Genomic DNA, 27,543 nt, shown 5'->3' on the forward strand with positions numbered 1-27,543 from the left:
GTTCAAGGCCGTCTTTGTTCCTGTTCTCAGGTGATCGCAGCAGAGGGGGAGATGAACGCATCACGGGCGCTGAAGGAGGCCTCCCTGGTGATCGCAGAGTCCCCCTCAGCCCTGCAGCTGCGCTACCTGCAGACGCTCAACACCATCGCAGCAGAGAAGAACTCTACCATCATCTTCCCTCTGCCGCTGGAGATGATGCAAGGATTCATCAAGAACTGAGGATCCTGCAGAAACCTCCACCTTGTTCACACACTCACCCAACATCTGCCACTTAGCACCACCGGTGCGTTCACAGCAGGCCGGTTTACCGAAACAATTTGTGTCAATGGCGCAGAATCTGGCCGCTTCCTGTTCTTTTTACGAGCGGCGCCGCTTCCTGCCGCTCTCTTCAGCTGGAGCAGCCATGAAGCATCACACACTTGTTTTACAGAACCAGAAATTAGCAAGGCTCTCATTTATCCTTCAGTTTTCAAAGTATTTTCAAACTAAAGTGGCTGCTGGATGAGTGGCCCGCATGCAGTCACACACACACTCCCATGCACACACATCTTTTACCTATCTCTGTGTATGTGAGATTTCCTAATGTCACACAGCTGGGATCATAGTGCTGCAAACAGATTCTTTTATTTCACTCTGCTGCAGATATCTTATCAGGAATCCCTGAAACTTCACTGGATGCATTATTTTCACTGTTTTTTGTGTTTTTGACTGAAATCCAGCTTTTTTTAGTTCTTCCTTAGTGTCCATAAGCTGCTGACTCGTTGCTCCTTCCAAATAAATGCTGGTTTCAAGGACTGCTTCGTAAATTTGGGCATCAGGACGATGCAGCAGTGAACGACCTTTTGAGACGCCGGCTTTAGTCAGCTTTCTACTCGTTTACGATCAAATTCTAGCTTCAGTCAACAGTTTGTATGACCTCTCAACACCTCAATCACGTGACGCATTCCGAGTTCCCTCCAAGCAGCAGCAGAGGTGAATATCGGTCTGGTCGTGCCTTTTGTTTCATCCCCTTTCAGGGGCCTCAGAGGTTGACAGCCAAAAGCCTTAACTTTCTGCCATCTTTGCATCTTTACTCAGAAGAAAGTCCCGCTCCGATCAGCTTTTGATCCACGCAGTGGTCTTTTGATGATGATTATGCCGTTTTTAGCCAAAATAAAAAAAACGGTGTAGTTTTGTTGGACATAAGTAAGCCTGCGCAGATATCCCATCAACCCTTTGTTTACACTTTCTCCTGCTAGCTTACGGCCCCTCGCGACCTCAACCTAACATTACCGGTGCCACAAAAGTAGTGAGCAATATCTGAGCTGTCCACCGTAAAGTTTGATTGATGATTGATTGATTCCAGCTCAGACGAGGAAAATGAAGACGAATATGGATCTATTTGTCTACATGTGGATGAATCAGAATGGAGCAGAGCAGGAAGCTTGAGGGCTCCTGATTGTAGTTTGGACACGACTAGAAGCTTTTTCTAATCTGTTCCTGGTTCACAACAATTTGGAAAAAAAATATTCAGAAACCCATTTTTGAGCCTAATTTCCTCTAAGCATGTTAAAAACACAATTGTCCTTAGATTGGATCTTCAAAAATTCATTCTTTTTAAAATTTTACCAGGTTTTTTAATTATTTGCTATTTCTGAGTAACAAGCCAAATATAAAGCAGTAACATATATATGATACTAATATATACTCCATTTGTAGTAATCTTTGTTAAAACAGAGTGTTAGTAGTGTTGGAGTTCATAGCTTTACTACAGTGTAGCCATTTGACAATTATAGTAGTTTGCTGTAGATCAGTAGCGGACCCAACTTTTCTGGTATTTTATGTTACAAAATGCAGTATTTGTGAATTAAACACTACTTTTTTTTTTTAAATAAAACCTTGGCAACAAAAAAAGTCATTGTGAAACCTGCACTTTTTGTTCTGCTGATGCCAAGTCTGTGTTTCCTCAACAACGGTTCGCCAATGTTCCGTTGATGATGTCACTTCCTTTTTGTTACATGTTGACTGTTAAAACTGTCGGTGGCATGAGCGGCAGCAGCTTAGAGCAAAGCACTATCTAAATGTTTTCAGGGCTAATGCTAGTTTGCTTTTGCAGCTAACAGTATGGTTTTGTACTCTCGACTTTGTCCTAACACCACCTCGTACTTATTTATAAATGTTGAAAGACCTCAAATAAAGTGGATACCTTAATGTGTTTTGATCCCGTCTTGTATTTTTTTTCTTCAATCACAGAAAAGAAAGCCGTTTTGTGTATTTTTATTGAAAGAACAGGTTTTTAAAGCAGCATAGCATCATCCTCTGAGGAAAAAGTAACAGCAGAATAGAAAAACCTTCTAAGTAGAGTTGTGGGGCAAAATAAATATGTGAGTAATAAGTGATGTTTCAAGTCTTAAAGCTTTCTTAGACTTAAAAAAGCCTCTAGAAGGAAGGCTGTCTGTACCCTGAAGGACATGCCTTGTGAGCCACAGATTCTTGGCAGCGACTTTAGTAATAGTGCATTATTTTTTAAAAATTATCTTGCTGCAAGTTTGCGCAGACTTTACAAAATATATAAAATAAAGAAGTTGAATAAGAAACACTTCAAACACTAATGTTAGTCAAAGCCCTGTTTGTGGCTGTGAAGGCACTATTGCAGCAAGCAACTAAAAATTGTAATTTGTGTTTCAAATGGTGGATCGATGTCTTCAAGGTCTGAAATCACAGTGCAGAGCAGTAGATCAAAAGCAAAGATAAGAGGCTGAGCGGTGGCGGGGGCCGATCACAGGGCCAGTTCCGCCATGGCGCGCTCCAGAGGGTCGCTGGCCCAATAATCGTGGTCCCAACCCAGGAACCAGCCGGTGAAGGTGGGCGGCTCGAAACCCTGCTTGATTTTGACGATGGGCGTTCTGGGGTCTCTGTTGGCTGGGTCGGTTTCGACGTAACGAACCGCTGAGGAAGAGGAGGAGCATAACCATGACATCACAGGCTGTTGTGACTGAAGGTCACGCAAGAAGACGTTAAACACACTATTTTCAATGGAGTGGGTCTTTAAGGGACGTCATGAAAATGGAGCATTGTGCATCATGACGTGTGACGTACAGATGATGCTGTCGTATGCTCCCCCTAACAACGCACTCTGGTCCTTAGTAAGGCGCAGGCAACAACTCTTTACTGATCACGTGTAAAGGCTGCATGCATGCTGTGTGCAGGTGGTCCATAAGTGCCTGTAAAATGTCTCACCAAACTACACTGACTGTCTAATTTCTTAAATTCTAACAGTCAGGCTGCACTTGAACAGAACTATCCCGCTCTTTGAGCAGAATTTGGAGGGTTGAAAAACAAACAAATCTGTGTCTCACCCTAACTTACCCATCCATATGTGTTGTTTAAGTGTTTGATACAACCTGACACCTGCAGCATGCCCGTAGAAAAATGTGCATGGATATTTTTTCTCTACGGGCTCATTAAGCTTGATGTTTCCTGCTGGCCACCTGCATGCCTGGCAGAAGGCCCATATCCGCCTAAAAGAGCAACAAGACAACCTGGTGCTCCTCTTCCTGTTTTCTTACCGGATGCCATGGCTTCAGTCTTCTCCTCCTCCTGAGCTTCATTCCCGATCCAGACAAACACCTGCAGAGGAAAGAAGCGTTCACTCGGTTCTGCTCTGAGGTCGGAAATATCCCCGCCCTCCCAGGAATGTTCTTTACCTGATCCCAGGTGTCTAGGATCATGACATCATCGGTGGCGAGATCGTCCTGGGTCAACTCCCCAGGAACCTCTTCGATCTGACGAGAGGAGAAGGATTGAGCATCGCATTTATGACACACTCCTAATGGATCCTTTGTGGTATTTTCCAACTGAAAGACTCGTTCAGATCAAATGAAGACTCACGACGAAGTTTCCCGTCTTATTGGAGCAGGCGAAGAGTCGAGGTGGATGGGCGTCCATCTTGTCTTTAAGCCTGGTGGACGTGCGGTAATCTGCCTTTCCACCCAGAGCCCCCCAGAACTGAGCTGGAAAAACAAAGTCAAGGAAAGTTCATATTTAAATCTTCCAAAAGAAGATTCAAGCTTATTAATTTATTAATTCATTTTATTTATTTATTTCCACAAAACAATTAAAAAACAAAACGATACAAAAACCTTTTTTGTGTCAATGAGAGAGAAACAAAAAAAAAAGAAACTTATTATTTTTGCCCCTTTTACTTCATTAATGAAGCCGTTGGTGCTCTTTTTTTACACGTATCTTTTCTTTAAAAGAGAAAATATGACAGATAACAATAAATATCAATTAATTAGTTTAAACACAAAATCTAACTATAAAAAATAGAACAAATTCTTTTTGTTCATTTTTTTAACAAACACTTACATTAACAAGGTAAAAATGACTAACAGCCATAGCTGCATAAGCATTCAGGTTGCATCATTTCTATACAATCAAACTCAAACGTTATTTATTTACATAGCGCCTTTCATTTCAGTTAAAAACACAAAGCGCTTCACATAAAAGCAGATAAAATAATCATAAAAAATGAAAATTATTAAAAACAGAAAAATACAGGACAATCACACACAGATGGGACCCCTCCCTCACCAGTCAATGTTGGAGCCACAATAACCAGTTCAATAACGGCCCGTCAGATAAAATAAAGGTAGAGCCCAATATACTTCAAAATAACACATTTTGGCTGAATAATCTGTCCTTGCTGATAATTAGTCAAACACTAGAATAAGATACAATTCTTTAACATGTAAATGGGATTTCACTCTATAAATTCTTATTATTTAGATTCTTGGCAGTGAAGCTGTCTAAAAGTGGACCACTGAAGAAGTCATTTCATGGACGTTTTACCTCATTGGTAAGGATTTAATACAACTGCTGGGTCACATGTCACTCTTCACCTGTTGCCCCCAAACTGCTAAGTCTGCCACGGCTTATACAACCACATAAGCTGCTATCCTCTCCAAACTGCATACAGTTGTGCAGATGAGCGGTAGTGATTGGTTGAATTTGATTTTAGATTCATAAAGGACAAACACATTTGATAAACAGCTGTCCACCCACCTGTCTCGCCTCCTTCTGACAGCTCTGAGGCTGACACGCCCAGAATGTCACACAGCTGCTGCGCTCCCTGCTTCTCCGCTTCGCTGGCGCCTGCTCCCATCCACAAGGAGGTGCCGTTAGGTGTAACAAGGAGAAAAGCGTCGTTGGAGTTCAGGTTGGACGCTGCTGCATCAAGCTGCATGACGGCAGAAAAGGTTCCGGTGATTCAACAGCAGATGTGGACCCAAATATGTAAAGGAGACCTTCTCTTACCTCCACAGCTCTGGTGTGGCCTGTAGAGTTGGAGCGCACCTGGAAGAGCCGGGTCTCTGCAGGGGCGGACTGACCTCCTTCCCTGGAGGTTCCTCCTTTGTACACCACCATGGGCTTTCCTCCAAACAGACTCATCAAGTGAGCAGGCTCCTTTCCCTGGATCACTCTCACCTGAAGCACAAACACTGATGTTGTGGATAATCCAGCGTGGCGCCATCAAATGGGTATAAAATGCATCCCTCTGGATCTATTTTAAAAGCCTTCCCAGTGGTCTTTTAAGTATGATTATACCGTTTTAAGCCAAAATCCTTGTTTTCTACGTAACAAATAGGATTGTTTCAAATATTTTTGGCTGCTCCTGATTCCCAACAATTTGAATAAAAAATACTCAGAAATGCAGTTTCAAGCATAATTTTCTTAATATATATCCTCCATCATCAGAAAAATGGTACAAGAACATGTTAAATACACCAAAAACACATGTTTCAACTGCAATCTACTTTTCCGACACACGGTGGCAGCAGAGGGCTATGCAACTTTTTTCGATCGCTACAGAAAATGTAAGTTATGCTGAACTCGGTTTTAGTCTGAAATCCTAAACGTTGCACTTCTGCGCAAACTAAAAGGAAAAACAACAGATAGTTTGTTGACACAATTTACTCCCCTAAATGAAAATGAGATTTTGATTATTGGGGTATTTTTATATGACTAATCAATTCCAAGCAAAATTCTGCTGGATTTCTGTTCATTATGTTGGACATTCCAGTTATCATTAGCAGTCAACAGTTTAATTTTCTCAGTTTTTACCCACTACCCTGATGGAATCTAAGTGGGAGTATTAAAATCCACCGGTACATAGATATCTTGTCTTGACAGATGAAAAGCAGTGTTTGTAATAAAAAACAACATCAATCTAATAATTGCACATTTAAGTATACAATGATACGCTGCTATAGCTCACACTGGCTGTGACAGTGCTTTGGTCTAACAATGTGAAATCAAATGGTTCTTACTGTAAGAACTCGTGTGACGTGTAGGAAAGATGTTAAACTGGAACGTAAAGACCACCTTAAATGAAGTTTTTGGTGTTTTTAACATGTTTCTTCGGGATTTCTATCATGATAGAGGACATATATCAGGCTTAAATTGCATTTCTGAGTATTTCTTTATTCAACTTCCAGATGAAAAAATGCTGTTTGAAAAAGATGATGACTAGACGAATAGATCCATGAACGTCTTCATTTTGAGATTCATTATATTCAAAAATGTCCACCATCATCAGAAAGAGGCCACAAGAACATGTTAAAAATACCAAAAACACTGTTTTTATTGTAGTGGGTCTTAATGTGAGAGTTGTTAAAGTCTCTACATGAGTTGATGGACTCAAGCATGCAGACATGTTAATGGATGTGACAAGAACACGGAAGCCGCACATGCAAGAGGAGAACTTAGTATGAAAGACTCTCATAACTGCAGAGCTTGCTTCATGTTTTACATCATGGTGTCATTGTGGCTCAGACCTCATTTGATGTCGAGAGTACAGAATTCTGTATCAGAGAAGCAGGAAGTGTCCTGTTAACATCAGCCAGGAATGCCCTGTTTGACGGAGCCGAGTCATTTGTGATGGTTAAAAAAGCAGCAGGAACAGCTTTGTGCATTTCTCTGCAGCTCTGCACAAGTCATAGGAGTCCCTCAGTAAGCCTGGACAGGACTGAAGGAGAATACCTGAGTGGTTATAGGAGCACCAACCACCTGAGAAAACTGGAGGAGGGAGGAAGCAGCAGCAGCGAGGAAACCATGAGGGGGAGGATAAAGAGAGGGACAGGATGTAAGGCGACTGAAGTGGGGCGGAGCTGAGCGAGCCCGGACACCACAAATGATTAAACCAGATGAGAAAATGAGCAGGGCAAGCAGATTACACCCACCTGCACGGGACCGCCGCCCAGCTCTTCGTCCAGCTGTGCGCCGAGGATGGCACAGGCGCCTTTCTCGTCCTGACTGGAGTCCATGCCCTGCCTGCAGTTCACAGAGTTTTTGTAATTTTTCTGTTTAAAGAAACAAACAATAAGAGGCTCATTGCAGTCTGAATTCCTAAAGGCTGTCTCACCACAGGTAGATGATGTGTCCCTGACGCCCTCCATGCCTGTAGTTGTACAGGATGATGTAGCTGTCTCCGCCGTAGAACTGTCCATACGTGGACGGATCCACCGGAGCTTTGTCAGATCCCTCAACCCGCCAGATCTATTGAAAAGGACAGGAAGAGATCCATGTTGGGTGTCAAATATAATAGGTTAACCAGCCCCTCCCTTTCTCCCCACCAACAGCGTTTTCTGTCCTCAGATTAGAATAAAAGGCCTGAGGTTCTCACACCTGTTTGTCCCCGCTGCCGTCATCCACCATGCCGTGCTGGGCTGCCATGCCGGGGGACTCATGAAGGGTGGCAGCATCGAAAGCCACTTTCTCGATCTTGGCGATGCTGTTGGCGATGTAGGCCACACCCATGCCCTCCGTCTGGTCTTTGTCCCGCCAGTTTTTGAAGAACTGCTTAAAGAGAGGCGTCTCTCCGGACTCCGGCAGGATCTGGACCTGAGTGTGCTTGGGGTAACCCATCTTTTTGATGAACTCATCTGCAGCCTTCAGTGCCGCCTTCCGCTCGTCCATGTTGGCATCTTTGCCTGAAAGATGGAGAGTAAAGTACTTTTTTTTCAGTTCCTTGGGGGTTTGCTGCTAGCCTGAACCACCTTGAACTTACCCTTCCAGACGAAGATTTTCCCATCTGAGCCGTAATCCAGGATGAAGCAGTCTCCGGACTCCAGGGCACTCTGGGCAAACGGGTTCTCTGCTGCCACCAGGGCGATGGTCATGCCTCCACTGGCATTGGACACCTGCAGCAGGGAACAGCTGGATTTCACTTGTGATTTACAACAATTTAACAGTGAGCTTTATGATTTCATATTTTACCCTTACAAAAACATAAATAACTTTTCCATAAAAATACTGTGTGTCACAGCCTGGATTTACATTAGTTCACTTCTCTATAAATGCCTTCTCTATAAATGCCTGAATGAACAAAATGAACAAAAGCATTGATTTATATTTTAAAATATTCTTAACTAAACCAAATACAAAAAAAAGTAGCTGTGCTACACAGTCCATATTCTCCCCCTTCTTTCCCAGCCACCCGGATCAGAGCTGCACATTCTTTTTCAAAATGGCAGCTTTTTGTTGGTTTTATCTCCATGGCAACGATTTTATTTTTTGGTTTCCTGGGGGTGACGAATAGGTCTATGTCATTTTTAAAAGAATCGGCAAAAGTAAATTCTTGGTTTTCCTTGGCAACGTGGTTTTTTGTTAGCCACGCCCACATTCCTGATGGGTTCATATCCTATGATATCTCGTTTCGTTCAGCTTGAGCCAGGAATTCGTTTGTTATATTTTCACGATATTCCGGTAAAATGAGCAAGTAAGAAAGGAACACCACTTTTGCGAGCTCGCCACGCTAGCGCTGGTAAAAATCTGTTGTCCACTTTTTGGCATATCCCTTCAGGAATCGGCACAGGAAATCAGTTTTCACTGCCTGCGTTTCCATTGAGTATGAAATAGCGCAAATTAGATTTAGACAATAACTTTGCCTAACGGAAATCCGTAGCCGCTCCCACGTGTAAGGGGCTCGCCGCTCCATGGCCTTTACAAGACGCCAACGTCTCCTTTGATAGATGATGATGAGCACTAAATGTAAACATATCTGCTGTAAATGAAAGTATTGTTCACATCCATCACCATGTTTTTGGATGACTTGTTGCTTGAGTTGGTTTGTGTTTATTCGTGTAATTATGGTGTAATAGAAACCGTGTCATAAAGAAATTGTTATTTTTTGACATTTCTAGAATTTTGAAGTTTCGCACAGTTACTGATTTGCATGGGTGGTTTGGTAGAGATGCCCTTCCTGACACAACCCTGTATTTTATCCAGGCTGGGGACTGGTACAGGAAGAAGTTCAACTGCTTTAACTTGCATCGCTTGCTCAACTGCACATTTTGTATGTAGCAAGCAAACGACCGTAAGAACTTGCATTGCGAACGAAAGAGTTTTGAACATGGTCTGAAATGTGCAGATTCACGCGTTTACACAGACTTTTCTCTGGAAGTGGTCGCTCGAATGCGGGGTTCCAAGCCCCGAGTGAAAGTCGCATTAGAGTTCTTGATAAAGAGCGTTACGTTCTCACCTTGTACAGTTTGGCGCTCTTCCTGTTGGAAACATCAGCATGGATGTCATCGGAGGCACCAGCGGGCAGGTCTGGTTTGGGTCCCAAAACCTGCAAACATAAGCCTCAATTGGAACAAAACGATCCCAGTCCTCAGTTTGCAAAGGTTTGTTTTTGTGTTGTCACCTTCAGCATCTGCTCCCTCTCCATCCCCTCATCACAGACGTACACGCGGGCCCTCCCGCTGCGCTCGTTGTCACGGATGTCCTTGGCAACCTGAGTTGCCTTCAGCTTTTCGAAGCGGTTGCTTTGCGAGCCGCACCACTGATAAATCTCCTGAGGAGAGAACATCCGACAAACAATCAGTGTTGCTCTTTTCCTATTTGATGCATCAGCCACACTCCCTGCTGCAAAACACACTGAACGAAGGGGAATTGAACTCACATCTCCCAGGTCCAAGATGAAGCAGTCGTCTTGGTTAAAGCTGTCCCAGCCGACGGCCACCTCTGTTGCCCTGACAACACGACGACCTTTGATCTGGAGCAATCGCTGCACCGACACCTCGTTGGTGACCACGTGCTTGAACCCAGATGCCACGCCTCCTTGCTGGAACACAGACGGTTCATTTTACCTTTGAGTTCAAATGTTTAAAAGTAGGAATCCTCTCCTTTGGTTCAGAATGAATCGTGTCACCATGTATTTGATTCCTGACTTGAAGTAGCCCAGGAAAGTCTTGGATTCGTGTCCTTGCACCTCGCGGTACTGGATGGGTTTCCCCCCCAGGAAGTCGTCCATCTGGACGGTAAAGATGGCCGCCGAGCCGCTCTCATCCTGAGAGCAGGAGTCACCTGAAAGGTGACAGGAAGCAGCATGTTTTTTTTTTAAATCTGATAATAAAGGTTAAATAAATTAAATAAATGAAAATGTTCAACAACAAATCCACCACCTGAAAGGATCTGAACCATGTCCTTGCTGACCACCATTTAAATGTTTGATTTGATACATGTAAGAATTAGAATTTTCTTGTTGGTGTTGTGTGGTAAGAGCTTAGAATCAAATCAACACTAGTCGATTTAAATCGAACTATGTTAGATAGCATGCTAAAGACAAACTACAACAGAATTGAAAAACTATTAGAAGTTCATAGCTTAGCTATTGAAGGTGCATCAGAGATTCATCTATCCCCTCACAAATAATGATGAAGTGGGTATTTTTGTTCAGGAATAAAGACAATTAAAGCCGCGGGCGGTGTTGGAGGTTCTACCCACCCCTGCTTGCGGCCTCCTCTATACCCGCTCCTGCCCTCACCATCCCAAAGCAAAACCTTTTTACTCGCCTTCAATGACTTAGTAACCGCTTCACCTCACTTGTTACAAAAAATTTAAAAAAAAGATAATATAGCTTCTATTGCTAGCATTGCATTTAGCATCGCAAACAATCCCAGAAAACATTGCTTAAGAAACTATCTATGTGGCTCAAAGTCCAAAAATACAGTTACCACTACACTTCAGGTCAAGCTCCAAGTTTTGGATGCAGCCGTGGTGCAGAGGTAAAGCAGCTAACCTCCTGCCCTGCCTGCCCATATGTCAGAATCCTAGAGCAAGACACTGAACTCCATGTTGCTCCTGGTGGTCACAGGTTGGCGCCATCTGTGTGAGAATGTGAGTGTGTGTGGGTGAATGGGACCGAGACTGTATAGCACCTTGGGCTTAGAGCAGGTGGCAAAGCGCTATGTAAGCATATTTAAGAACACCTTATTTTACCATTTTTGCGTGGTTTTATGAGGCTGATGTTATGTGTTTATTAATTTATAACTTATAGTAGCATTTTAATTTTAAATCAACTGTCAAGCATTATTCTGTGGGATTAGATATAACCCTTTTTATAGTGTTAAAATTATTTAAACTTTATTCAGACCGGTAAGAAAATCCCTGGTTGTGTTTATTGTTGACACTAAACACTACTGTGATAAAAGTCACACTTTTGTGTTGAAATTTAACTACAGACTGTGTTGTTCCAACACCTCTTTCCATGTGTAAAACATTTAAACCTTTGAAAAGTGCAGTTTTAAGTCAATCTAGAGTCGACTGTATGGACACTTCTAAAGAATTGAATGATGACAGTTGACTGACTTCTGCTTTTGCTGTGTGAACCTTTTTTGCGTGAACAGCTTATCTGCACAATGCTTCACTGATAGATCCCAATTCGAGTTGATCAGCACTTCACTGCAGGACTTGGACTCAGACCAGGTGACACCGGGCTTGGACAGAACCATCAAAGTCACTGACACCAGGAAAACCAGGAGCCTGCTTGCTGTGCAGCTTAGTGAACACAGCTCAGATGTTTGGTTTCAGAAGAAATAATGAATTTAAAATTAATGAAAAACTATTTGTCACTAAATGAATTCTTGGAAAATAGGCATTATACCATCTGCATGTTGATAAATGAAAGATGAAGATGAAGCCATGACCGACTGAGTGCACTGGGTTTTTACCCTATGACCTGAGGCTTTGTAGATGTGACCTAAAACGTTTTGGTGTTTTTTCTTTTTGTAAGACCTCCGGCAAGTCTACTTAAAGCTTGTCCTATCCTAGGCACTTTAACATTGGGAGTTGGGTCATCTAGACCCCACAAGACAGTGCGCTGAATCTTTTTTCTTCAATGATTTGTGATCTTCACTGGTTTCACTGGATTACATGAAATCCTTTCCACCTTTATCCACCTTTGTCATGGTAGGAATAACATGTGAATGTAAGGGTGGGGTCATCTAAGACAGCACAAGGGTTAAGGCTTGTCCTCAGCACTCATATATTTCATCTCATAGTTCATAAGTCTTTCCTGTTGTTTGTCTCATAGATGCAGTTCATAAGGAAACGGTTCCAGAGCTGCTTTGCAAGTCAAAAAGTTTGTTCCAACAAACAAAAATGCAAAACATTTATCCCAGAATGCACTTCTCTGTGTCTCACTGAACTCACCCAGCCAGAAGTGGAGGTCGTACTGCAGCTGGCCAGAGCGCTGTTTGATGGTGTTAAGAACCAGATAGGCATCTCCGGTGTAAAATCCACCGTACAGGTTCTCTGGAACGGGCACCAGGTTGAATTTCTCCACCCGCCACACCTGGAGGCCTGGGTTCTTACCGGCCCGCTCAAACTCTGGGTGCTGTGCTGCCATCCTGCCTGTGGAGAAGTCACAGAGCTGAGCAGCACATGGGTGGAAGAGCAGCGAGAAAGTGAGACCGGGATGTAATATTTGCGGAACTGTTTGGCATGAAAAGCAAAGCCACTCCTCTCAGTAGTCATCTGTTGTCATGGATACAATGATAAACCTTTGGGTGGAAGTTAGATATTAATACATGAGAGTGATTCACCAATTCCCTATGCAAAGGGCATTTCCCCTGTAGGGCAGCACAAGGAAATCCTGTGTTGGCAGATAAAACATGCAAATAAATATAAAAAGATTTCAAACAGATGTTTCTGCATTTTGTCATTTGGCTAAATCCTTGTCTTTAATGGCAAAGGACAAAAGACCATGGTGATGGTGAGTTAGTTTGGGACTTTTAGGCATTAAACCTACAGTCAACTAGAAATACTAATGTAAGCTTTATGCTGTTGTCTGTCTTCCACGAAATTCCAAGAAATTTTGCTAATTATTAACCTGTATAACAAACGCCCTGATAAATGTATGAACCACAACACCCTTCAACCATATCTGACAGCAAGGAAGACAGCTGGCGCCAAGTCAAGGGGCTTCAAGTAGGTGTCTGTGAATCACCACCTTAAGAGCCTCAGATTTATCTGATTTATCTTTTTTGTCATGTGTCTGAGGAGACTGTAATTCTATAACGAGCAACAAAAGTGGGACGTCAGCTGATGCTGACATGTTGGAGATGTTTATCTTCTAAGGACGGGTTATACGGATGCATAATGAGGATTTGCGGCACAGAGTCAGCGTTATTGTTCACTCCACTTTTCATGGAGGGCACAGCAAACAGGTAAGTTATAACTATTTGTTCCAGAAATTTTTTCCTAAATATTTATTTTTTCCTCCTCTGCTTTTGCATATAGAATCCTGCCCACACAAACCACATTAACTGTGAGTTTGGACGGTAAACAGAGTCTGTAAACAATGTTTTTCTTTCAACAATGGTTTAAATTGTGTTTGCTTACACGCGGGTTGAAAAGGCCTTCAAACATGGAAAACTCTTTGAGACTGAGCTCTGAAGACTTATTATTAGCTAGTTAAACTGGAGGTCATGCAGTTCAAAACATGAACAGTTTGGGTTTTCCACAGGAAGGCTTCTTGGAGCGGCTGCCCTCCAGTTTGCATGACTAACATCCCCGCTTCAACGAGAGGCGGCCATTCTTTCTCGGCCTGTGTCGACCCACAAACACGGCAGGAGTCTGTTCCTCACTCTGGAAAAGGAAAGATGCGAACAGCGTTGGGATGTCTTTTCTCTGTGTGCTCTCCTTTTGGGAAAACGAACACCAGCGTCTCATGTTAAGACCAGAAGATTCAGCGACAAAATGCTCATTTACTCTTTAAATGTTAAATGGTGTATATGTATTTAGTGCTTTACCTTTTAGAAGGCCCAAAGCACTTTACAGTCCCAGTCCTGTACACACACCCATTCACACACATATGGCGGCAGTGCTGCAGAACACTGGCGCCAACCTATAACCACCAAGAACAATGTGGAGTTGACTGTCTTGCCCAAGGACACTTAGGCACATGAGCTCAGTCAATTTGGTTTCCTCTGCACCAAAGCCACCCCTTTAACCCCAATGAGTGTGTTTTTACATGCACTTAAGTAATCTATTTTCCAGAGAAACCAGCTAACACGTGTACATACACAAGAGTAACCTTATTCCTTGAAGTCTCACTCCAATCATCTTTTGATCTTTTTTCAAAGCCTTTCCAGTGGTCTTTTAATTATGATTATGCAGTTTTCAGGCAAAAGAAAATCGGTGTCGTTTAGAACATCATCATGAGCAGAGCAGCAATAGTTCATCAGAAACTGGCCTCAGAGTTTTGGGTGCGAACGTTGGTGCAGAATTAAGCCTATGCTGACATCCCATCTTCCCTTTGTTTACACTTTCTCCCACTAGTCTTCAGTCCCTCACACCCCCGACCTAACATTAGCGGTGCAACAAAAATAGCGATCAATATTGAAGCCATTCAGCCGTACAGTTTTGAGCCAGATGCCAGCTCAGACGAGGAAAAGAAAGACGTACATGGATTTATTTTTTTTTAAGTGGACGCATTAGAAAGGAGCGGAGCAGAGATACTTTAGCCCTCCCATTTCAGTCACGTAGAAATTACATTTTTTGTCTGTCCTGATTCACAATAATTTGAAAAAAGAAATACAGTACTCAAAAACACAGTTTTAATCTTATACTATTTTATAAAGTGCAACAAGAAAATGTTAAAAACACAAAAGATACCATTTCCATTGGAGTTGGTCTTCAACTCCAATGGTGTTATATCAGCTGAATAGGGAAAATAAACATTGGCTGCTTTTTAATGCATTGACAAAAGATCAGAAGTGTAATATGTAATACAGTGGAGCTGTGAAAACCAGGTTTTTAATATGCAAGTATATGTATTGTATATCTAAACAGATAAGTGGTCAAGTAGTCCGGTTTCCCTCAGAAAGCAGGTTAGTTAAACACCTGTAACCCATTTACAGTACTGCAACTTTTATCCAGCTGCCCTTTTCTTTAGAAAATTAGGTTTGTCAAATGATTTCTGCAGCAGGAATCTGTTTTTAGACCATGTTTCCCTGATACCACAACAAAAAGGTTGCTATGACATAAAAAGAAACATCTTCTAAACCCGTTTTGTCCCTTTCGGGGTCACGGGGCTGCTGGAGTCTATCTCAGCCACTTGGAGGCAAAGGCAGGGGACATCCTGGACAGGTTGCCAGTCTGTCGCAGGGCCACAAATCCCACGCCCATGCACACTAACCTTCACACCTAGGGACAATTAAGAGCAACCAATTAATCTATGAAGCATGTTTCTGGACTGTGGCAGGAAGTCAGGGTCCCCAGAGAAAACCCATGCATGCACAGGGAGAACATGCAAACTCCACACAGAAAGGCCCCCCATTGGTATTCTGGTTTAACTCCCCTAGCCGAGAGACTTGAACCAGGGGCCTTGTTGCTGTGAGGCAAGAGTGCTAACCACTACTCTACCATGCAGTCAGGAAATGTAATTATAGTCTGCACAAGTAAACGCAACCATTGTTTTGACCATTGACCATATAAAAAAACTGGACTGAGTGTCCCCTCCCCACCAGCATTCCAAACAGGAAGTCAGGTACCAAAAAGCCAAAATCCCTTTGGCTTCTATTGAGAAAAAAACAGCTATAACTCACTCATTCCATTTGTCAGAATTCCCATTCTTGATCCACTACCTTTTTAAACATGTCCTTGATAATCCTCTTTTTTTACAGTTTTCTTCATCACAATTTATTCAAGTTATAAACTGTCCAATCAGATGTCTCAGTAAAAGTTTGCAACGTTCAAAAGATTTTGTTGACAGATTATCCAGAGCCTGCTTTCAAGTGGTAGGGGTGTGGCCTTTCAACAAGCCCACTTCTGAATGGTAAAAGTGGTTAGCATAGAAATGATGACTCAGACCAATTACTGCTCACTGATGATTTCTGGTTCCAACACGGTGATGTCTGTACCGCCAAAAAAAAAAAAAAGCAACTGAATTGACTTCATTTGGTTGGAGCTGGAAGTAAGCCATTTGCTACGGATAATGTCACACTCATTCTGTCCAGATCTCAAATACCGGTACAGTCAATGGTTTTGACTTAGACACTTTTACTTATAGCTTGAAGCTGCGTTGAAACTGAAGGTATCAGAAGCTTCTGTAACTGTCTGTTACCAGCACCCACTAGCCAGGTGAGCTGCCGGGCCAATGAACTGCACAGGATGGATTATGCTCAAGGCATGATAAGCAAAATACTTTCACAGAGCAAGTTCTGACAACCATCAAACTTGTTTTCTATTTTGAAGAAGCATCCAAAATGCAAACAAGGCCTTCTATTATGTGTAATGATCATTTAGTAACAAATAAACAGATTTAGTGCTGTATTGAAAGTTAATGTAATGCATGAACACAAATGAATTGAGAAGCTTTAAATATTGGTGCAATTATATATACTTTTTTCAGTTCTTCACATGGATTAAATAATCACAGACAAGTTGTATTGTATAGGTTTTCCAAAGTTCCTGTCTGGACACAAGTCATAATATAAAATCAGGAAAAGCACCAGATCAGTTCCTGTTAAGACCTGTGATCATCCACAAGCATCTGTATACTGTAATGATCTTACAAGCCTCTACGGTGACCAATATCTTTTAAGTATAAATGGTTAAAGGTTGAGTATCTACACAAATAATAAAGTTAACAAGGACTGGTAAGAGGACAAACCGTCTGCACACCATGGAGCATGTTAGTTCTGTGAATGCTAATGGAAAAAGACAAAACTGGGACAGAAAATTGGTTTAACAAAGTTTGTAGGTGCACCTTAAGGTGGTTGAGCTAAAAAATGTCAAATGCAAAGTAGTCCTACACGGTTCAAATCTCACTGTGTACCTGTTAAGATGATAATTTGGAGTCACCAGCTGCAGGGGTGTAAACTTTAAGGGCAACAAGGCCCTTAGAATTGTTTTTAGAATTATGAAATATACTTAAGAGTTAGGTTGAGTCAAAACAATAGTTTTCCAATGACAAAGCTCTAAAAAAATTTAACATGTGACTACATCAACATATTGGATTTCAAACCTAGAGTATAACACAAAATAGACATTTTCTTTTCAACTGTAAGTGCAAAGAAGTTGTTGTCTGTTAAAATTTGTCTGTTTCATTTCTAAACTCAACTACATTAATGTGATCCAGAGTCCGTTTTACTTCTATTTATCATCAAACAACAGAGACTTCCTGTTCGCTGATTAGCCCACAATAACCATGTTCACTGAACCCACAATAAACCTTGATTAAGTATAAATTGTTATTTCTGCATTGTGGTAACAAATTAAACATATTATTACCAGTACAGAGAAGTTTTTTTTCGAGCTCTAAAATAATTATTTAAGTAGAAACATCCTAGCTTGTTTCTATGGTTAGCTACTTAGCCCAGCATTAGTCCGTTTTAGCCTAAACCCAACATGAAAATTTGTCCAAAATTGGAAACAAATACAACTAGGTTCAGAAATTCTGTCAAACAAATTGCTAAATTATTTGATGACCAGAAAATATGTCATTCCTCCTAGCATAGATTAATCTATTGATGCGCCACAAAAAGCATCTTGTAATAAAAGTATTGTGGTCTCACGTCTAAAAAAAAGTTAATTGCCAAATTTTCCAGAGCCTGCTTTCAAGTGGTAAGGGCGTGGCCCTTTAATAAGCTCACTCCTGATTGACAAGAGTGATTACCATAAAAATAATGACTCAAACTAACTGACCAATCACTGCTTACTGATAAATTCTGGTTTGAACACGGCGATGTCCATACCGAAAAAAAGGGCGACATTTTTTTTCTAAGTAAACTCTTCAAAAACAAAATACAAACTCCAGCAGAGGCGACATTTGGTTGGAGCTTTTAAGTGTGGCATTTTCTATGGATAATGTCACACTCACTCTGTCCAGTTCTCATATACAGTCAGTGGTTTTGACTATGGGGTATCCAGTTTGAAGCTGCGTTGAAACTGAAGGTATCAGAAGCTTCTGTTACTGACTACCACCCACTAGTCACGCGAGCTGCAGGGCCAATGGACTACACACGATAAGACAGAATGGAAGATAGATTGATGGATAGATTGTGCTCAAGGCATGATAAGCAAAATGCTTATTGTGAGACTATATCGCAATAGATTTCAACCCTAACATAATATATAATACAAAACAGTCAGATTTTTATTTTGCTTTGCTAAAATATAACAGCTTTCTTTCTGTCAGTGCAAAGTAGTTGTTGTCTAGTAAAACATGTCTGTTTCATTTCAAAGCTCAACTACTTTAATGTGATGCAGTGTTTGCTTTGCTTTTATTCATCATCAAACAACTGACTTCCTGTTCCCTGACCAGCCTACCATAACCATTATCACTCAACATACAATAAACCTTGATAAACCACAATTTATTATTTCTGCATTTTGGTAACATATTAAAAATGTATCATTACCAGTACAGAAGAGTGTACTCAGAACACGCTCTTATGCAAATGAAGATACTATTTTAGCATAACTTTGCCTTTTTAGTAGGCAGCACAGTCTTATACAAACTTCAAGAAAGCTATTTTGCTAAAAAGATGCCTAACAGTTAGCTTTTAGACATCTTGAAAGGGGAAAAAACTAAAGAAGCACCACTAACACAAAATGCAAAACAAAAGTTATCAGTATCATCTGTTAAAAGTAATCCAGACAGTGTGATGTAAGTGTCTCTCTGGTTTATAATCAACAGGCTCTAAACCATTTGTGACTGTCATTTTCTTATCTTTTCTTTAAGTTAACACAGAGAGAGAACAGAGTATGTTTGAATGCAATTATGCATTTTAAACAAAAGGAAGTAAAAAAAATGACAGCAGACTGTCTTAGGCATAAACCACATCCTGGGCTGTCAGAGATGGTTAAAGTGACTCAGGTGGGGGGGGGGCTCTGACTCTGACTCAACATTCATGCAGCAGCGGGCGTAAATAGAACATGTCACATGATGATTGGTTACTGCTTATTCACAGACATGCTGGGAAAGCAGATGGAGGCTGCCGTCTGCTCCCTCCCTTGCTCTGCACAGCCAATGGTGGTCTTTGGGCTCCCTCCATCAGTGGGCACACCTGCCACCCCTTCCATTCCAAACAAACAAAGTGAGGGTGCCATTCCAGCCTCAGATATGCGGCCCCCTCCCCCACTTTTACCAGTTGCTCTGTTTTGTTAGCTTCACTTGAGGCCCAAACCCAAACGTGATCTGCTGTGTAACAACTGTAACGCCTCAGCTTTCCAAAGCAAACCTGAACTACCGTCTGCAGAGATCTTCTCGTTCTTACCACCCACACTCATTTTTAGAAGAACATCCCTTTTTGAGGAAGACAGCAACTTTCTGATGAGTCATTTTCTCCATGCATGCCACTCTTGGCCTCTGGTGGGCTGCTGGGCCAGGAAACATCCGACGTCTGCACAGACTATTTAACAGCCTCCCTGACAACTAGAAGAAGGAGCAGCAAACTGCACGGCTTTGCAAACAGAGTTACTGATGAATAGATATCTAAGGAGACGGTTAATTCAGAAAGTATGTATCTGAAAACTCGAGGAAAAACAAGCCATTGCTTAAATTAATAAAGAATCTTGCTCAGACACTAAAAATAGTAAATGGAATTTGAAGTTCTCCCCTGTCCTGGGTAAAAGCCATCTAAATCCTAGGGTGTGGCTTTAGATTTCCACAGCTGACGAAACACAGACAATGATCCAGTCAACTGTAAAAGTTCCAAGCTTCACTGCAAAGCATCAGTGGTTTTGATTCTTTTAAACTCCCACTCCGATCACCTTTTAAAAACTTTCCCCAGTGATCTTTCATTATGATTATGTAATATTTTTGTGTTGTTTTTTTCTGGAACAGAAAGAGATAAGTAGTTTATTAGAAATCAGACTCTGTTTTGTGGGTGGGACCGTTGGTGTAGGGCAAACCCGCCCTCCTTCCCTTCACCATTGCTGAGAGTTCTCTGTTTACATGCGCTCCTGCTAGCGTACAGCCCAAACCTAACATTACAAGTGCAACAAAAATTATGAGCAACATTGGAGCTATCCAGCCAAACAGTTTTGAGCCAGATGCCAGCTGGGATGAGGATGAGGAAGACGAACATGTGTCTTGACGTCGAAAAGCGGATGCATCAGAATGGAGCGGAGCACGGAGCTTGTGGCCCACTCAGCATATTTTCTAGATCACAAATATTTTTTGTCTGCTCCTCATTCACAATTTCAATAAACAAATACTCAAAAATGCAATTTTAAGCTTAGTTTTCTTTATAATTGTTCTCCATCATGAGAATACATGTTAAAGCATCAAAAACATGACTTTTGTTGGAGTGGCTCTTTAGAAAGTCATTAAAATAAAGCAGTTCTTCATGGTTTAGATTTGTGGTTGTCTGAAGGGACACCCATAAGATCATAACTTTAGTGTCAAAAAGTTTCGATTGCTTCCTGAGAATTAAAATACAGTTTAAACCCACAGGGATAGAACAGGATTCAAATAAAAACTAAAAATGTCAATCATGAGAAGATGATTTAGCTGTGCCTCAAACCGAAAGCAATGCTTTGCAGCAATAATAGCTTTAGCACACCTTGCCAAAACCAGCTGCTCTGAACAAAAGTTTGCTGTGGATGTAACAGACAATATGGAGAGTAATCCTGCTGAACTGTGACCCAAACTCAGAGCGTGCATGTCTGGGATTTCTGTGGAAAATTTCCTTTTTTTGTATTATTACCTATTATCTTCACATGTCCTTCTGGTACTTTTATGACCGTCTGGGTGGATCTTCTGAGGATACTTATGGTGCACCACTGTTGCAGGTTTTCAAAACTATGGACCCCTGGACCCCTTTGTGAATGGATTTGTAACTTCTTGACAGAAGTTTTTGACTTTCATTAGAAGACCACAATAATGTCTGCTTTCAAGAATCATATTGTGTGCTTTACGCTGTCAGACAGGTAAACAGGTGAGGGAAGGAGCAGCCCTGGGTGTGGCAAGTTTAACTGAATTTAGCTTTCCAAGAACACGGTTCATTACAGGTCACTCAAGATTTAGCAAATACTATTTATCTAGTTCAGACAGGTTTAAACTGTTCTTCTAATTCCCTAAACAAAATTATGATTAATAAATTCTGGATTTTGAATTTACTTCAGTTCAGGAACCCAAATTCCCATAGACCTACTTTTTTGTTTATTGCAAGATATTCAAGTTATGAACTGGCCAATCCGCCACCTCAATAAACGTGGGTGGTGCCCGCACGCCCCCAGAAAGATTTCGTGTAGCATGTTTTTAAGTGGTAGGGGTGTGGCCATCCAACAAGCTCACTCCTGATTGGTTGCCTGATTGAGAGCAGTTGCCATAGAAATTATGACTTAGACCGACTCGGACCAATCACTGCTCAGTGATGTTGTCTAAATCCAACATGGTGGCATATGAATCGCATAAAAATGGAGACTGAATTGACATTTTATTATCGCTGGAAGTAAGTCAATTTCTATGATTGACATCACACTCACTTCCTCCAGTTCTCATTTACAGTCAATGGTAATTACTCATTTATTCTACATAAACTGCTATTTTAAAAAGTGCTGTTGCTGTGTCTCCAAATATGGACAGATTCTTTTTTTATGCATCGGCTTGTCCTTGTTGAACTAAATCATCTGACTCACTAATTTCTAAATCAAATCAGAGCGCAAACTGAAAACTCAAAACCCTCAATAAGTTTTTTCCATGAAAAGCGTCATGGAAAAGGTTTTAAAGGGTGAGGGGTCAACACGCCACTCATTGGTCACTGTTTGGTAAACAGAAAAATGTTTGAGGTGAACAAAATACTTTGTTTTTTTCCTGCATTGGCTGTGAAATCAATTAAAGGGAGGATGAATATAAAGAAGGATCTGGTTTGAAGAGTCTGGGATCTGTGGTGAGTTCATGCCAACAGACAATGCATGCAGTCTATGCATTATGGGGATAATCTGACACTTCATCTGATGAAAGCTGCAGTAAACAACCTAAAGGATGTTATGACTGAACGTCCTCAAAACAGTCTCCATGACAACCACACATGACGTCTGTGAGGAGCTGATCTCCACAGAGAGCTGCAGTCATCTGCGAATGCAGCTTTACGTTAAAAAAAAACGTTTGAAGAAGATCCACATCTGACGTCACGTCAGGATTTCCACAGAGGCTACGTCACACGAAAACATACGAAATCGCGGTTTAAACCATTTCAGAAAACACAGAGGTCCAAAGATCTCTCTCGGGACCCGGTTGTGTGAGTCAGGCCCGGATCCGCAGCTCCGGAATAGACTAGCGGCTTCTGGATGAGCCGTTAGCCGAGATTCAATCGCAGCACACGGACGGACGGAGCCGAGTAACGGACCCCCCAGCCTACCTGGAGGTGGAGGTGGTGGTGGGACAGCTGGGTGGACGGGTCTGGACCTGAGCGCTAAGGCTTCCGAGCTGCAGCGGGACCGGAGAGGCGTCAACTCGGTGGAGAGAAGAGCCGCAGTGTGGCTGGGGGGGCCGTGCGTCCGGGACACTCCCTTCCCGACCTGGAGCAGCACCGCCTGCACAGGGAGGGGGCGGCCGACGCTGCAATCTCCACATAGCAGCACTTTCTGCAGTCTCTGCATGAAAGAAATGCAGATTTGCAACATTAATTTCTGTGGATGCATCTAACCTGCAGAAGATGGTTTCATGTCGAGTTTGTTTTTTCAATCTTAAATTCTCACTCTGATCACATTTTGATCAGTTGTAAAAACGTTCCCAGAGGTCTTTTAGTCATGATTGAGCCATTGTTAGCCAAAACCTGTGTTGTTTTCTTGGACATAGTTTCTGCAGAGCGGCAGGAGTTCATTAGTCAATTTGTCTCTCAGTTGTGGGCGGGACTTTGACAACCCCTCCCCTCCTTCCCCTCCCCTGTGGCGAGAGCTCTCTGTTTACACATTCTCCCTAAAAGACCCACTGCAATAAAAATCCTGTTTTTTAATGTTTCTAACATGTTTTTGTTGCATTTTTCTCATGATGGAGGACAAATAAAATAGTATTTCTGAGTATTTCTTCATTCAAATAGTTGTGAATCAGGAACAGACGTAAAAATGCAGTTGGAAAAAGCTCTGTATATGTTTTGTCTGATTTCATCCACCAGAGCTCACATTTGTGATGCACCGCTAATGTTAGGATGGGGGTTTAGGGAGCTCAAAGCTAGCGGGAGAGAGTTTTAACAGTTGGATGACAGGAAGTGGGGGCAGGCTTGCGCCACAGCAACAGCTGCACCCAAATCTTGGAGGTGAATTTGTAATGAACTACTGCTGCTCTCCAGAAAATATGTCTGAGAAAACAACTCAGTTTTTTTTTTTAAGTTTGCATAGAAAGGAAATAGTCGTAATTAAAATATCATGTGAACACTTTTACAAAAGATGAACAGAGTGGGACTTTAAACCTCCTCATAACCCAAGGTGCAGCAAAAATGGTGAGCAATATTGAAGTTTTGAGCCCGATGCCAGCTCAGACAAGGACAACAAAGACGTGACAGGATCTAGTCATCTGCAAGTGGATGCATCAGATTTGAGCTGAGCAGGGCGCTTGTGGCCTTCCCATTTTAGTTTCTATATCACAAATACAATCTTTTTTCAAACAGCTTGTTTGTCTGCTCCTGATTCACAACGATTCGAATAAAGTAATACTCACAAAAGCTATTTTAAACTGCATTTTCTTGATTTATACTTTAACCTCCATCATTAGAAAAATGCAACAAGAACATGATAAAAACAGATTTTCATCAAGGCCTGCCCTGTTTGATTCTAAATAGACTTGCTGAGGAGCATTTGTGGTTTTTGGTCTAAAACCAGAAACTGCTGTGATCAGTGAGACATTTAAAGAAAACTGGTTGATGAGAAAAGCTGTGTTGTGTGTGAATGACTGCTTCATCACTCTTCTGTTTTTCAGCAGTTACTCATAGCAGCGCTAAGAATTGTGGTCCTCCAACCCGACAATTTCCAGACATCTCTGTCCCACATGCAGCTGATTACCTGGATAAGGTGATTCCAGGATCTGATTGACTTAGCATGTTGATCCAGATAATCAGCAGCATGTAGGATAGAGTTGACTGGAACACAAAGAAGGATGGTGATATAGCACAGTAGCAACAAATATTTAAAAACATGACAGGTTCTGGCCAGAGACTATTGCAACTATGCAGGCAAAGACTTGAGACTAGACCACATTATAGACTTCCTCATCCTTGCATTGTGTTTCAAATGATTGCAAAACAGCAGCCAGCATAGTCCCTGAAAATGGAGCAATAGTCAGTGCTAACATGAATTATTCTGATTTTAATGGGTAACTTTTTTCAGATAATACACCACTCAAAAACACACGTATTTTTTCTCTCTCACCGTCACACATGAAGTAAAAGTAAACTTTGCAGATTTAGGTTAATTACAATAAACAAAATTATTTCTATTTGCTAAATGTCAGAATAATGAAACTAGGGTAGTTTTTGTACAAGTTTGTACTACTTTTATCAAAGTCAAAATGCTGTCAATAAACGTATCAGAAGCTTCCAAAGAGATGACATCATCACCTGGAGTTTCCAAAATTGTTTAAAGGCATGGTGATCTTAGCGTGTGTTCACTTTTGACTTTGATAAAAGTGATAATAATTTGTCTAAAAAACTCTTCTGGTATCTTAATGTGAATCCTCAAGCATCTGCTGTTATGAACACTTATTCTGTATGTATCTATTGAATCTTCATATTAATTTGGCCAGAATACGTCTACCAGTAGCTTGAATGGGTTACGTCAACAACTAAAAAGGTTTAAATAAATTGAACTAACAACTCATTGCAGAAACAGCTGCAATCTATCTAAATTATCTATTTAAGTAAAAAGGTACATTTTTTTAAATAGTGAGAATATTCTAATGTATCTAGGACATTTTCAGAATTCACCAGTGGTCTTTAGATCTTTCCACAAAATGAAATAATGTCAAAAATGCACTGTGCACATGGTAAAAACGGTCATTTTCAAAAATTATTGAATCGATTAAGTATTAAGCATTAATGCATTTTTGTCAGTTTTTGAAATGAGATGAATAGATGCAAAATATATATCAAAAAATGTCCCATTTTGACAATCTACTTCACAGTTTTGCAAGTCTTCTGTAGTTGGTGGCCCTCTAGTGGCCATAAGGGAGAACAACAGGGGGTGTGACAGACTGACGGAAGCAGAAAATAACAACAAAGCACTTTTAATAACTTTCCTTTTAACATGAACCAAGATTAAACACAGAAGAGATTGGAAATTTTTCTTTTAAATTCTGTTTTTTATTCAATAATCAGATACAAGTTCTCAAATTTGGAAAACCCAAGTTGTTGGAGGTAATTGACAAAAGAGGTTTTTCTTGTATTTTGTAAGCCTGTAGCTGATTTCATGAACATAACAAAGGAATTGAGTCATGAAAGACAACAAACAGAAAAATTATATATTTTTTTCTTGGATTGTGGCATATTCGCTTCCTGCAGAATCCAATAACTCTAACCAACGGCGCTAATGTGATATCTGATGTTGTGCTATCGCCGTAAAGTCATTCCTCAAACAGCTAGTCTTTCTAAAATGATTTTTGATTGCAAGCACGTATCTCATTTGGTTTTGGATGGACTGATTCATGGTTGTGCAAAATCGTTATATAATTACAGTTTTCATTATATTTATACATATTTTTTTACATTTTAGGTGAAAAACTTCAAGTCTTGACATTTTTCTGGACAGTTGATGGGCCCTGGTATTAACAAAGCAACATTTTCTCAAGTACATCCAACAAGTGGTCATTTTCACTCAGTGTAAAACAAATGACCCTTTACTTAATGTTTTAGTTTCTAAAAGGTTTTTGGATGTGAATTGGATGAATCCCTCTGTCATACCATGCAAACCCTTTTCCCAAACTACCTTCTGCAATTCACAGGATGAATGTTAAGGTTTTGCCAAGACAACAGAGAGCTGAAGACACTGAGCTCTTTTTCCAGGGGAGCTAGTTCCAACATGGCACAACAACGTGGTCGGAGTCGAATATTTCCAATAAATGAAGACTCATCTGCTGCACAACCGGCTCTACCGTCATCAGTATGACTGACCTACTGACACACGCTACCAAAAACAGAAACATCCGCATTTTCAAAGCCTGCATGTAAATTGGAATCTGATCTGAGATCATTTATAGAAACGGCCTCCTGGTTTCTCTCCAAAGACCCACATGGAAACAGCTGACAGGGAAGCATTTCAGACACAGACCCAACAGTTGAAGATGGGGAATGGTGGATTGAGCTTGGAGATAGTCTTACATAACACTGCCAACTGCTAACTCGGAGGGATCTCCACCACTCCATCCAGAGGGTTTCTAATGAGTCATTGCCCTGTGAAACGCGGGTTTGGATCTCATGGTGGGGATCCAAAGTTTGGGCACCCCAGGTAAAAAATTGTATTCATGTGCTCAAAGAAGCCAAGGAAAGATGGAACAATCTCCAAAAAGCATCGGATTACAGATCAGACATTCTTATAATGTGTAGGCTACAGGGTACCGTACTAACTCTGCAGGGTGCCTAAACTTTTGCACACGCCATTATTTTGTTTTCTGTTATTTTGAAAGGGTAAATGATGGAAATAAAGCCTACTTTTTTTTCTGTATCTAATCTGAAGCCTTTTGGAGATTTCTCCATCTTTTCTTGGCGTCTTTAAGAACATGAATACAGCTTTTTACCTGAGGTGTCCAAAATTTCAATCCCCACTGTACATATGACCTCGGTGATACATGGAGGGAATAAGAAAGCAATGCTTTAGAAGGGAATGCCATTTGACAGTAAAATGCTGCAGATGGCAGTTTCTGCTGAAAAACGTTTCACCCTCAGCTGCTTTAAGGACTGCAAATCCTGACAAATGTGATTGTTTAGTCAAATTTGAAATGTCATCACTGCCAGTTGTAATGTAATACTTGTTTTTCTCTGCAGGTTTGGAGGTCAGGGACGTGTGTGATGTCATCACGTTAACGTTTAGTGAGAGTGCTTGTTTGAATATGAGCCGTGTTTGCTAAAAAAAAAAAAAAAGAAAAAAAAGAAAGCTCTTTGATCAACATGCCAAGAGGGCTAATGACTATGATTGCCTCTTTTTCCAAACCCAACAGCATTCCTCACATTCCTGTGTCTCAGGTGATGTGCAGCAATCCCCCCCCCCCCCATGTTCAATGTGAGTGCTTTCTTTGAGGAAGATGAAGGTTCTGACATGTTCTCCTTGAAATTGAGGCTC

The 27,543-nt window shown here is 41.3% G+C and overlaps 2 protein-coding genes across 4 annotated transcripts in view; one reads left to right on the top strand and one right to left on the bottom strand.

Annotated features, from left to right (window-relative positions):
* Nucleotides 1–2,194, top strand: part of LOC101167971 (stomatin) — a 267,426-nt gene extending 265,232 nt beyond the window's left edge. For both annotated transcript variants that reach the window (XM_078955879.1, XM_004075023.5), the window contains one exon: nucleotides 31–2,194. In XM_078955879.1, coding sequence (XP_078812005.1) covers nucleotides 31–219 — 189 coding nt within the window. In that variant the 3' untranslated portion in view covers nucleotides 220–2,194. The remainder of the gene's footprint in view (nucleotides 1–30) is intronic.
* Nucleotides 2,195–2,240: 46 nt separating this feature from the next.
* On the bottom strand, nucleotides 2,241–22,893 carry gsna (gelsolin a). 2 transcript variants are annotated; one of them, XM_011482010.2, is made up of 17 exons: nucleotides 22,638–22,893; nucleotides 12,475–12,675; nucleotides 10,193–10,347; nucleotides 9,944–10,105; nucleotides 9,686–9,835; nucleotides 9,521–9,610; nucleotides 8,048–8,180; nucleotides 7,666–7,970; nucleotides 7,403–7,536; nucleotides 7,221–7,311; nucleotides 7,021–7,056; nucleotides 5,296–5,466; nucleotides 5,044–5,218; nucleotides 3,871–3,992; nucleotides 3,687–3,764; nucleotides 3,549–3,609; nucleotides 2,241–2,928 (listed from the first exon to the last, which is right to left on the bottom strand). In XM_011482010.2, exons 1-17 carry the CDS (start codon nucleotides 22,876–22,878, stop codon nucleotides 2,759–2,761), a joined length of 2,475 nt encoding a protein of 824 aa, XP_011480312.2. In that variant the 5' UTR covers nucleotides 22,879–22,893; the 3' UTR covers nucleotides 2,241–2,758. The 2 variants fall into 2 exon arrangements, with proteins under 2 accessions (XP_011480312.2, XP_004075070.3); XM_004075022.3 differs by lacking the exon at nucleotides 7,021–7,056.
* Nucleotides 22,894–27,543: the final 4,650 nt, after the last annotated feature.

The sequence above is a fragment of the Oryzias latipes genome, chromosome 12 (assembly GCF_053564925.1).
Source record: "Oryzias latipes strain Hd-rR chromosome 12, Olatipes_Hd-rR_3.1".
Classification (NCBI taxonomy): domain Eukaryota; kingdom Metazoa; phylum Chordata; class Actinopteri; order Beloniformes; family Adrianichthyidae; genus Oryzias; species Oryzias latipes.